Source organism: Thunnus maccoyii, chromosome 3 (genome assembly GCF_910596095.1).
Source record: "Thunnus maccoyii chromosome 3, fThuMac1.1, whole genome shotgun sequence".
In the NCBI taxonomy this organism is placed as follows: domain Eukaryota; kingdom Metazoa; phylum Chordata; class Actinopteri; order Scombriformes; family Scombridae; genus Thunnus; species Thunnus maccoyii.
In genome coordinates, this window is record NC_056535.1 from 23,849,492 (window position 1) to 23,862,789 (window position 13,298).

At 38.9% G+C, this 13,298-nt stretch overlaps 1 protein-coding gene across 7 annotated transcripts in view; it reads left to right on the forward strand.

Annotated features, from left to right (window-relative positions):
- cbfa2t2 (CBFA2/RUNX1 partner transcriptional co-repressor 2) overlaps positions 1 to 4,967 on the forward strand; it is a 39,737-nt gene extending 34,770 nt beyond the window's left edge. For all 7 annotated transcript variants that reach the window (XM_042406994.1, XM_042406992.1, XM_042406997.1 and 4 more), the window contains 5 exons: positions 441 to 526; positions 960 to 1,152; positions 2,386 to 2,454; positions 2,707 to 2,897; positions 3,068 to 4,967. In XM_042406994.1, coding sequence (XP_042262928.1) covers positions 441 to 526; positions 960 to 1,152; positions 2,386 to 2,454; positions 2,707 to 2,897; positions 3,068 to 3,424 — 896 coding nt within the window. In that variant the 3' untranslated portion in view covers positions 3,425 to 4,967. The remainder of the gene's footprint in view (positions 1 to 440; positions 527 to 959; positions 1,153 to 2,385; positions 2,455 to 2,706; positions 2,898 to 3,067) is intronic.
- The last annotated feature ends 8,331 nt before the right edge of the window (positions 4,968 to 13,298 follow it).

Genomic DNA, 13,298 nt, shown 5'->3' on the forward strand with positions numbered 1-13,298 from the left:
TCAGGCTCTGGGTGCTGGAAGTCTGTTTTGCATCCCAGGCTTCTCTTTTTCTCTTTCACTCTACCTTTCTTGCTCACTATCCCTCAGTCCATCTCGCATCTTTTGTCTCTTATTTTTTTCCTCCCCATTTACCTCAATACTGTCACTTTAACTTCAGGATGTAAGAATGAGCGTCCTTTGACTTTTAAGTAATGTCTCTTCTGCTATGTGAGGAAAGTGTACACAAAGGGTTCGTTGTGTGCTCTAAATGTGTTCCCAGTTAATGATCATAATGAAAACTATTCAACCAGTGTTAACAAATCTTAATAAAGCACCAATTTGCCACAGATACAGACATACACACACACCTTTCACTCAGACTGTCACTTGTGGCTTCTCCTACATTAAGAAGACTGTTAATCACAGTGGCCTGTGGTCTGTCTTATGTGTGTTTTGATCAGGCACTAACGGGGGATACCGCGAGGAGCCGGTGGACCACAGACTGACAGACAGAGAGTGGGCTGATGAATGGAGGCATCTGGACCATGTAAGTCTGTAGACAGGCACCACTGCTAATGGCTTGAGATACCGAAAGAATGCAAAATGTAATTTGTTTTACTGGGGTCCTTAGCAAAACAGTGTTTCACCTTCTCACAGCTTGAAAGGAATGACACATTTGCAGCACATCTGAATGTTATACAAGACATTCACACACACATATGTCATGGAGGTGTAATAAGTGATTCTTGGTTCTTTCCTGTGGAGATTTAGACACTTTTGACAACTAAAGAATAACTGAAGTGCAAAGAAGTGTTTCTAGAAGCTATAACCCCCACAATTGTTAAATAGCAGGAGTACAACTCCCTCAAATGATATTATATTTAACAACAACCATTGTTAAGATTTGCATACATTTCTTTTTTTTTTAACAAACAGTTAAAAGCAAACTCAGTCAATATATTTTGTGTGTCCTATGTCAGGTGTTGAACTCCATTGTGGACATGGTGGAAAAGACACGGAGGTCAGTGAGCGTGCTCAGACGATGCCAGGAATCAGATCGCGAGGAGCTCAACTACTGGAGACGGCGTTCAAGCGAGCAGGAGGATCCTCGCAAAGGAGGCTCAGGCTCCGCTCCCTTCTCCAAGACACACAGCCCCCACTCTGCAGAGTCGGGTGGGTACAGCTATTTTCAATTCAGTGACGTTGGTATGCCACAAAAACCAACAATTAAGTTGTCATTTCTGTGATTGGCGCCCATTGTTTTTCCCTGAAGATTGCTTCATTACTCAGGGATGAAGCCAAACCAATAGACATCAGTTAGTTGTTAAACTTAAAGACTCAATTCCCCAAATTTTAATAAAAACATATTTTCTTATTTATCTAAGTGGTGTTATCTAGTCTTTAAGAGTTTGAGTCATCCACCCCAAACATCTGCCATACAACTATATAAGAGTGAAGAGATTTGTGCTTTAAGTCTTAGTTCTTGAAAGTGTATTATTAACACTCTGGTCAGGACAGCCTTACTTCTCTTTCATACTCATTACACCGTCTAGTGGTCATTAATAGAATTACACCAAAGTCACATATCAGTGTGTTAGTGAGTCCCTCTGCAGTTAGTCCCTCAGTCTGCTGTGTACTGGCAGTGTTCTCTCGGCCTTGCCAGCCTTGCCGTCCCCCTGCTGGTCCATAGTCACAGACAGGTGCCAGGACTGGCCTCAGCCATATCGGCCACAGAAGGGCTGTCCTGCCGTCCTGCCGGCTCAGAGACCCAGAGCTGGCTGACTCGCCAGAGCACCATCTGGGCCCCCAGCCGGGAAGCCTGCCTGCCTGGCCGCCTGGGCTGAGGAGGACTGTAGTGGGGGTGGAAATGGCGGTGGGGAGAGTGTATGCAGGCCTGGTTGAAGAGAGGAGAAGTGGATATAAATGAAAGAAAAGAGAGAACGCGGTTGTGAGACAGAGGATGTATGAGATGGAGAAAGAGGCGATGAGCCAGCCGGCAGTGTTGGGGAGACAGAGCCCGGTAGCGATACAGAAATGAATTAAAATGCAGGGAGAGAGAGATTTGAGGGAACAGACAGAATGTTGACACAGCTTGTTGGTCCGCATTTCCCCTCCAAGCCAAACACATTCCTTTCTAAAGCTGTCAGTTTTCAGATCCGTCCAAGACTCTGATAAACAACAATTACGCTGGTTGTGTGGCCTAGATATGTCGACTTGTTTGCATCGACGACAAAATCAAAGACTAGATGACAAAGATAATATCACTGCCTGCCTGTGTGGCCATTCTCTGTTACCTTGATTGAGCTGTCAACCATTCAAGTCAATGATTATTTCAACAATTTATCATCTTAATATCTTTATAAGCCCTGGCAGGTGCTAATCCCTTCTGTTTCTGCTTTCCTACAGACTCCCAGCGCGACTTTGCCCCGCGGCCAGGCTCAGCATACGTTACAGATGAGATCTGGAGGAAAGCTGGTAAGAAAACTAAAATTTAACTTATTGATTTGTGTCAAAAATGGTCTAGGTTTTGTTAGACACAAATGTAATGCGTTTTATTAAAGCAATAATCAAGATAACAGAAGAAAATCACATGAACCGTTAAAGATGGAACACGAATAACAGGCTACTGTATGCTGATGTGTGGTCAATTTGCTGATTTATTATTCACTGATCTACTATTTTACAAGCTTAGCTAAACTTAAAACGTTTGTCTCTCTCAATCTAAAGAAGAAGCGGTGAATGAGGTGAAACGTCAGGCCATGGATGAGGTTCAGAAAGCAGTGGCAGAGGCTGAGCAGAAGGCTTTTGAGATGATTGCTGCTGAAAGGGCTAAGATGGAAAAGACTCTGGCTGATGCAAAGAGGAAGGCTCAAGAGGATGCAATCATGGTCATCAATGAGCAGGAGGATTCCAGTGAGGTGAGCAGACATGTAGATTGTTGAAATTATGCTGAAATTAGACTCATCTTCAGGGGATTTTTTGGAAGAAAAAAATGGTGAAAAAAAACTTGATTCAGTGGAGACACATACCTTCTTTCCCTTTTATATTACTGTAAAAAACTTATGGTTTTCCCTCCTTTTGTTCTCAGTGTTGCTGGAATTGTGGCCGTAAAGCTAGTGAGACATGCAGCGGCTGCAACGCCGCTCGCTACTGCGGCTCCTTCTGCCAGCACAAAGACTGGGAGAGGCATCACCTCATCTGCAGCCCAGGGCTTCAGGCTCAACCCAAACCAGTTTCCGCCATCACTGCAACCAGAGTAGCTGCCATGGCCACGGCAGCAGCAGCAGCAGCAGCAGCCGGGGTGTCTCCTGTCGGCCTGGCTGGGGTCAAGGCCCCTGACAGTGTGCCTTCAGTCTCTAGTCCTGGTGGGGAGAAGGCTTCGGTTGCTTCTCGCTCCTCCACCCCTTCCACCCCCGCCTCGGCCCCCGAGACCAATGGACACTAGGAGGTGAAGGACATCATTGGTTAATGTGTCAGCTATCCTCTCCCTTAACGGGGAAGAATCAGCAGCAAGAGGGAACTATTTGTGGGTTAAGTTAGGATAACAGATTTTTCATCATACTCTTTGGCAGATAAAAAAGGACAGATTATGGATGACTGTTTGAGTGATATGTCAACTGGGACTTTGGCTTTGGCAAAGAACAGAAGGACTCGTCTCGAATGCATCCATTGGATGAACAGATCTCCCTAACAGATGGAAACGCATTTGTCTTCATCCAAAACCCGAAATCTTGGATCTGCGAGGAAAGGAAAAAAAACAAACTGAGATCAATCGTCAGTTATCTCCGGCTGCGGGGAGGAAGTTATGAAAGGAAGGCATATTAGAAAAGACAGAGGTATAAACACACCTCTCCCCTCGAACTAATTTTCTCACTTTGTTGTGTATAGATTTAAGATGAGGGAGGTGGCGGTGGTAAATGTAAACAGTGTAATAGTACCAGCCATAAAGCATCTGTCTTTGTCCTGTAGGAAAAATCTGACAGTAGACCACATAAGAGTCGCCTCTGCAGCTCTCCTGTACACATAAATATTTGCTCGCCAAGTTCTTGTCAGGTTGTCATATGTGTGAATGCGTGTTTCAAACGCTTGTGCCGTCAGTGAATATTGTAAAGCATAGGAATACTTTTGTCAAAGCAATATTACAATGAAGTGTTCAGGTATCTCAAGTTTCTGCATCACCAAAGTTTTCATTCAATAAAGAGAGAGTTATTGTCATTGCCTGTAACTGTCTTTGTGAACAAGAGATACTTATACACTAATCTTATCTACTTTTATAATGAGCTTAACAAGGAACTCTGGTCACTATTTTTTATTTCTGATCATCAGACATCCTCAAAGAGCAGAGAGAAAGATGATGGTGATTAGATCAAATGAGCGCAGGAAGATTCAGTGATGACTTCATACTGGTTGCAGTTTCATTTTGGTGCTTGTTCACGTCACCAGTTGTGTATGGCAGGGCCAGATGTTGCTTCAAATCTTCCACCATTGCAATGTTTGCATCAGAAGAGCAGTGTGTCACACAGCATTAAAATGACTGATTTTTCAACAGAAGGGGAGTTAAGGCATTAAAGTGAAATCCATATTACTTTATTTGAAATTATCAAAAAGGGGAAACGGCTTTCTGGTGCCTATGTTGCTGTGGTGCAGGTTTAAAGCAGCGACTGACCCACGGAGAATCTCAGGAGCTAAACTGTATTTGTATGTACAGATCATTCTGTTCTTTTTCTTTTGTCACAGTTAGTTTAAAGTCAAAACGTTTAGTGAGGAACTTTATTGTACTCTGCTGTTTCAACTGAGACGTTGTTCTTGTTTTTGTTCGTTGTAAAATGACTTTGTAAAGAATATTATGAGAGAATGCCTTTATTTTGTGAGCCACAATTTTCCCTTCATTCTTTAAACACATCCTTTTGTTATGAGGCATAACTTCATATGAAAAAAGATATCTTGACATGAAGTATGAAATAAAGAAATAGAATTACTTCAAAACATTTTTCTGCTGTTCTGTGACTGATTTAACATTAGGAGGATGTAATGAAACGAAAATAAACCAACCAACTATAAATCATGGTTTTATAGGAGTTGAGTATGAAATAAGAGCTCAATTGATTGACATTTAATTAAAACTACTAGCTCAAAAAGCTTCATATAAAAGGCGATGTATCCAGTTAAACCAAACATAATTCATTATTCTGAATCCAGTATATATATCATCTAGTCTTGAAGGTTGTGTTTAGCACATTGTTTATCAAGGACAAGCACATCTGCTTTAATTTTGTGCTGCTTTCAACAGGGCTCTTAATATTTCAAGTATTTTATCTGAGGTCAATGGTGTCCAGCTTGGCTCCAAAGGTCTGTTGAATTTAATGAGTGCAGAGCAGAACAAATATCACTTTGATATTTAAGTGATTTCCAACCAGCATTATATGGGACCACAAAAGCTTTTTAGAATAAATTAATTAATTACAGATACCAATTGGTTTCTCAATAAACCTGCTTTTCTGCTAAATTGTGAGGTTCATCTTAAAAGCAACATTTTTTTTTCATGCTGTTTGTCTCCATAATGTTGTGAATCATTCAGTGACTCCTGATGAAATATTCAAGAGGCGTCTTTGAATCCAGGTATGAAATAATGAAGAGGCTCTTTGCCAGATTGATTTGTCCTTAAGTGGATGGAAATTTATTCATTTATAATGTATAATGTTTTCCACCACTGAAGTTAAATTTATATTCAAGTCAGTTCATCTTGAAGATCTTAATTAAAAGGAACAGTTGTTGTTTTGACTTCAATGGTTACCTTAATAATCACTGTGTTTTACATCAAAGAAGCGAAATGTTAATAATGCCATCAAAAGCAGCACATATTAGGAAGTTGTAATATCCTGAATAACCACGAGGTGGCAGTATAAGCTAGATATTTGAGAAGTGAAGTGTCATTGCTTTGCATTTTACTGAAGAGTAAAAGTTACATATCCTATATATGGGTGATTTGTTGTGGAGGCCTATGGTGAAAAGCAGTAGATGTTTTTTTTTTGTTTTGTTTTGTTTTTGAAATACAGCCAAGAATTCCTCATTTATGAAACTAAAGAATTCATTCATTTGAAGAACTTTCACAAAAAGGAGTCAAATATGTATTCATAGTAAGAGCTAAGTTATCTTGACATGCGTTTGAAGATTACACTTTGCTAGTGTCAGTAGGAGTATTAAGATCCTCTACTTAAGTAAAAGTAGCTCTATCACAATGTTAAAATACTTTCATAAAGAGTTAAGGCCCTCCCCATTTAACTCTTCTTTACACATCATCAACGTTCATCAGTTCAGAGCCTGAATGTGTGGACTGATGTGTTTGTGTGTGTGTGTGCATGTTTGCATGTGTGTAAATGTAGTATTTCACTGCTACTATACAGATATTAGCAGTAAAATCTATTTATTCTGTCTATTTCAAAGGTTAACATAGCATGGCTCCTTTCAGATGTGTCATGTGTCCTGCAAGCAGTATTTTAATGTTGTAGCTGATAGACGTAACAACTGTTTTGTAGTTTAATGTAAAGCAATGCATTATATTTCATACAATACCTAAAATCTATCTGCAACTAAGACAAAAGTAATGGAGTAAAAAGTAGAATTCCAAAGTGCTTACAAATTAGAAATACTCAAATTAAGTACCAATACCTCAAGATTATACTGTGCTTACTTTCAAACTAGGCAAATGTGATGTAAAATTGTTGCTGAAGTTAAAATTAAATCTAAACTTTAGCCATGCCCTTAAAACTACAAGTGTTGTTTATCTTTAAGCTGCATTGTTTCTGCTATGATTTTTTTCAAAAGCCCTGATCTGCAAAGCACCACAATCATGACGTGTATTTACTGATCACCAGTTGATCTAAAAATCAAACTCATCTGTTGTCTGGATGCAATTGTGTGTTTCAAGAGTGTCCGCCAGAATCAGCGTTATTGTTTATTTCATTGCCTAGCAGCAGGATTGCCGAGTATGAGATACTGAGTGTTTTCAGGTTGAGGTTGAAATTTTATATCCAGTTTTTAATAAGCTGTGTATGTCATGTGGATGCCTTTGCACGCTACATCCATCCATACATGCTGTTTATTAGGTACACCTAACTAAAACTACTGCAGTCTAAATACAATTTCCATGCCCAGTTTTGTGTTGAAATTTTGATACAATGGTCATTTTGGAGGCTGCAGTTTTATATTTTATATTACTAAATATTAGTTTTAGCTAAGTGTACATAATAAATTGGCAACTGAGAGAATACCATATATGTGAGAATATTGGGAACTTGACTTTTCTATACCTCTATCTTGTGTGAGAGTGTTTCATCTTTTGTTCTCTTCTGCATCAAATAAGTTGTTTTGGAATAATTTTTAGGAGTTATGCCACAAGTCTATCTGCTGACAGAAAAGAAAAACAGAGTCAGCAAGTTGTGTTTGTGTGTGTGTGTTGGTTTGTGTTTGTCGGGGACAGTGGGGCCTCTCAGTGTATGGTTGAGCTACTTCTGCTTGTTCTTTGGCCAAAAAAAAAAGAAGCTACTACATGTTGTAATGATTGTGGGTAGAGAATGGTTTAATTATGTACATTGTTTCTGCCCCAACTTCTAGCTGGAGGCAGAGGAATGGAAGACACATCAGATTCAGCTCTCGATCCAAAGCTCATCTCATGTTGCCTAAAAACAAGCTACAGTGCACAAAGCAGTGATATAGAGAAAATCATGTTTCTCTCTTTCTTTCACTCCCCACCCATCCTCTCTTTCCACTCTTCATCTCCTATTTTCTCACTTCCGCACTGTAGTCTCTTATATCATCTACTTTGATAACAACTCACCAAGAGTGAATCATTCCTGTATTGAACAAATGAGTTTCTGATTTGTTATATTGTACCATTTAATTGCTTTTATTTTGGTTTTGTCTCCCACACAGTAGCAGGACTACGATTCACAATTTCTACCAAGACCTTTAAAGATGTGATGATTAAACAATATCACACTGAAGCTTTGACAAGTTGATTACACGTGTTATTATTTCTACCTGTGGAACACTTGTGATAGTTCATCAAGTACTTTTTCCTGAGAAATATTCATTTTTTTTACTATTTGGCACTATGTAGTTACAAAGTAAATCTTGCATTACTGATATACATATTTGTTTAAAGGGGCCTTCGATGGATATGTGGATGTGTAACTTATATGTACACATACTCACATTTTTAAAAAAAAAAAAAAGCTTCAGACAGTAGGTCAACATTTGGGAAAACGCTTATACTTTGGTTTTGGTTTTTTTTTGAGAAGATTGACAGGCTACTACTATCATGTCTGTACAATAGCTGGAGCCAATGTTAAGGGTTAAAAAATGTATATAAAGGAATTAAAGGTGGCATAAAAAGATGTTAAAAGGACTATGGTACAGTTTATTGCTAAAACAATAAGTTAAAAGTGTTTAAAAATAGACATCCCAATGTATTTATATTTTTTATTTTATTGTGTCTTAAATAGTGATTAAATGTCAATTTCATTGTACTGCAATACTCAAAAAGGTCACTAGATGGCGCACAGCTATTGGGAGGAGCCTAAAACCCTTCAGAAGTAAGCGCTGCAGAATAAATCCTGAAGTCCAGCTGAATGCAAGCTAAAGCTTTCTGCCTCTTTGTTCCTACATACAGGTGGGTTAATATTCCTCAAAATCACATGCATTAACCCTATTATAAGGGATAAGGGTGTTGTAAATCCTTGGTGATAACGTGCAATGTTTAGATTAGAGTGGTTTTGCAGTCATTTGTTGAAACAGAGATGTTAAGCTATACACTGTCATGCTAGGCTAGCAGACCTGTTGCTAATGGGTAAGGTAACGTACAGAGTACAATAGAAATACTAATGAGACAAAAGGGGTTTGTTCTGGTTTGTTAACTGCTACATAAAGTGCTAATGCATATATTTCACAGTCTGTTAAGTTATTTTCCTGTTTATGTGTATTTGTTTCTGACTTTAGAAGATACATAAATACAATAATTTGTGAATGTGTGACAATGGAGAAATAGAGTTAAGTTTAATAGTTGCTCACTGCAAGGTTGTGATGAAAGTGTCAAACTATGGAAACTGTTAGTTACAGTAACCAAATGAGAACATAATTTGTTGTTGTTGTTGTTGTTGTTCTACTGGTCAATATGTAATTCAAGTGTAACTGAAGAACAAGGACACTTAACACCGATTCATTTTCAAAGAGCAACGGCCAATGGGGAAACTCCAACACTCAGCCTGCTGACCAATGGTGTAACTTCATCACTCAGCTACACAGTCACGGACAGTTGTGGTTATAGGGCCGGTCCTGCTATTGCCATCCAGCCAAATATTGTGAATGCTTGTTTTTACAGGGTTTTTTAGCTTTTGAATGAAGAACAAGGTTTGAAGTATTAATTAGTGAGGAGGATTTTGTTACTTTTGGGTTTCCAGTCTTTATGCTAAGCTAAGCTAACTAGCTGTAGCTTCATATTTACCGTAAAAACATGAGAGGGTATTAATCTTTTCATCTGACTCACAGCAAGAAAAAAAAAAAAAGCGTATTTCCCAAAACTATTCCTTTACCACAGTGTGATCACATGCAGAGCCATTTTTCTAATGTAGCTCTTCTAAATATATTTCTCAGAAAACAACATTCTTTATAGATACTCAAGGAGATACAGATATATAGGTCACAACAGAGCAATGTGAACTGGAATCAGAACTAGATGGCTGCGCAGGAGAACAGTATTTGTACCCAGTGGACTACTTGTTAATAATACATTTAATGTAGGCCTGGCAAGTTTCACAGGGTGTCAAAGAAAGGCAGACAACCAAGATTATCACTGAGCATAACATGAGAAGCATACACTATAAAGAACAAACATTAAAATGTGAATCAATTAGTATATGTGTGAAATGATCTGAAAAACAAAAACACCATAACACACAAAAAGGGCAAAATCCAAACTTTTTACATAGAAATATTTAAAAAGGCACTATAGGTGAACACTCAGAAGACCTTGTAAACTAAAACTAATTTAAAAAACATACAAAGAGGACAACACTCTAAATTATAACCACCGTTGCACAAATCCAGTGCACTCAGCAAACAAACCCAGTCCTAATTTAGCAATGCACAGGGAGCTGTGTCATTGTTTCAGTCACCTCTGCTCAGCCTGATGCTCAAATTGTATGATCTCTTTGGAGGATCTGTAACACTTCATCATCACATAGAGGCAAACATATTGGAGCCATATCTTACTCCCATGCTGGGCATCACATAACACCGAAATCCTTTTTTAATGATAAAACTCCCAGATGGATTTCTGTTTTGTGGGATCCCATCTGTCTTTTTTACATCTTCACATTTTAGACATTTTTCTTTCCTCCATCTCTCTCCCACCCTGCCTGTCCCTCAGAACAATTTGCAAATGGCTTTTGACAGTATGTTATTATGAGCACTTAATGTTCTTCTAGGTCATGAGTGATTTACAGTAATTGATTTTGAGGCAAATTTTTGTGCATGGCTGCTACCGTGCTACTGAATGAACTGCATAAAATGTAGCTTTTATATCTTCTGCATAACTGCACTCACAATCACATCACACAATAAATGCAGAAACACTTGCAAAATAACATTTGTATGTTTAACTATTAGACCTTATGAACACAAATCGGTACATGGCAAAGAACCAGTCAGCATGAGGAGTCTGTAAGTCAACAAGGACGAGTGACTCAGTCTCTCAGAGGTGAGACGCCCTCTGAACATCCCACATAATCAGGTTTCCAGGGTGAAAGAAATTGAGATACTGACGCATAAAATAGGACAACAGCTGCTGCTTTGTCACCTTTGGCCTCCAGTCTTTGGATTTCTGAGGCGGTAAATAACACTTGCACATGTCAGATGTTATAATTTATTAACTGGTGCCCTGTTTAATGTCCTTTTTACATGATAATCGCTGGGTTTATGTATCACATATGATACCTCTATTACTTCACCTACCTTTTCAAAAAACTCCCTGTGCTTTAAAATAATGTATTTGACACAACCATCTTGAACCTTTTATGCTGACATTCCTCAAGGTTTTCTGCCATTTTCTACATTCACAACAACTTTTATCACCACAGACAGAGAGGCGACACTGGCTTTGACTTTGGACGCCTTCTGTGTGCTGTCTTCTGCACAATAAAGTAACCAAGGAGAAGGAAATGGCAACAGGGAGGAATGAAACAGGACAACAGATGTCTTTTGGTCACCTTAGCCCTGGCCCTTGGCTCTCTGAAGTGATGAGCTGTATTTGCACACATCAGAGCCAAGGGCACCTGGCTGAAAGAGAATTAAAAGGGCTTCTGTTTTTTTCCCCTCTCCTGTTAAAGGAGAAGTGCACAGAGAGGAGGTAGTGTTATTCAGAGAGCTGAAAGATTAAAAAAAAACTGTTGGCTACAAGGTTTGAACCTTGACTTTGGCTATTCATTTGTATCCAACATCCCTTTCACCAATAAGAAAAGGACGTTTCACAAAGGAATAATCAAAAAATATTAGTTAAAATGAACAGAGTGAGGAAATCTGTCAGTACTTACTGTCAAAATTTTATTTATTTAAACCAGACATCTATGCAATAAAAACTCAAAAGAGTCAAAGAAGCTGTTTGATGCTTATGTTGTTTCAGTATCATGTTGGAATATGTAATATAACTGCAGAAATCTCCTGAGACTCTCAGGATGTATTTTGAGATAATAACGCATTCCACAGTGGTTTCAGTGTGTGCATTTCTCATCTAGCAGCAGCAGCAGCAGCATAGAATCCCTTGATTTTCTGCAAAAATGGAACAAAGACTGGGCGAGTTAATCCCAGCTGTACCTCCGAGATATAGCTACAATAAATCACAGCACACATATCCACACTGTTTGGGAGAATGTCAGCTACAGTAGGACATGAATTCTTGTATTGTGGGTTGCAGGAATTTGCAGGGGTTGCGTGTGATTAATCTTATAAATTTCTTTTTAATTTTACAGTTTTACATTTTACAGTTCCTTTGGGGAGAACAGTTTAAACAAGAAAAAAAAGTTGAATTGTTCCAATTATCTTTCTATATTTAGAAATTGATTTCCATCCCTCATCTCTCTTCGACATCTGGTATGTTGGCAGTATTGCACTTTAAACAGCAACAGGCTCTATTTTCTGTTACTCATAATTCTCAGCACTAGTAATAGATGTTGTTGTGACACTTGCTCCTCTGCATTTTGAGGAGCGGACGAGGAGCGAGAGGTGTGGGTGCACATCCTCACAGCCTCATCTACATGGCTGCCCTGATGGCCACTACATAATCGTTCTCCCTTATCAGCAGACAGCCTGTCTGACAGGAGGTTGAAGATGAGAGGGCTTCAATTCACCAGTATCAATCATGCAATCAAATATTACAGCCCAGCAATCAGTGCAATGATGTGCCAGCCTCTATGCGTGCGTGTGTGTGCATTTGCAAATTTGGCACAAAAAAAGGAAGCATATACGTGGACATCTGTTGCTTGGATTACCTGTTTACTGTTGAGATCTGTAGCTTTAGTTCACTTCACATTACATTAGATGCATGCGGTTCACATTCTGCAGTACACTGCCGCTGCATTTGTGTTGCAACCCCTCTTTTGCAGCATCGGAGAGACAAAAGCCTGAATTTGTAATTTGGTGTAATGCTGTGGCTCCCAAGCTGGGGTTCAAAACCTCAAAACCTCTACAAGGGGTTGCAAGATTAATAAAAGGGATTGCAAGGTGATTATCAGCCTAAGAAATTAAGACACAACTCTGCTACACAAATTTATCATTTTGTCTTAGATATTTCTCTGATCTTTGCATTTTCTTGTAACATACCTCATCAGATCTCTAAAAATTTGAACAACAACAACAACAAAAAAAAAACAATCTGAGAAGGGAAAGTCACTCTGTTAGAGCTGCTCATAACTTGACTAGATACAAGCTATGGAGGGATCACAAGTAGATATGGTTGAGGAACCACTGGTTCAGTACAGCTGATAAAGGACACAAACATTCTTGTGAATTCTGCTCACTCAGGTTGATAATCTTGGACTACACAGGTGTCTCCTTTGATTCACAGAAACTTGAAATAAATTGCCAGTGCTGTCTTCATTTCAGAGCACTGCGGGTAATTCGTAGCTCACTGATGAATAAAATTATTGACATAAACAGAGTGAAAGGTTTCTAAGCTCCTTATTTCGTGAGCCAGACTTCAGGCAAACATTTGTTGCTTTTCTTCTTTTTCTCAGATTGCTTATTGGATATTTTTGTGTTTATTCGTC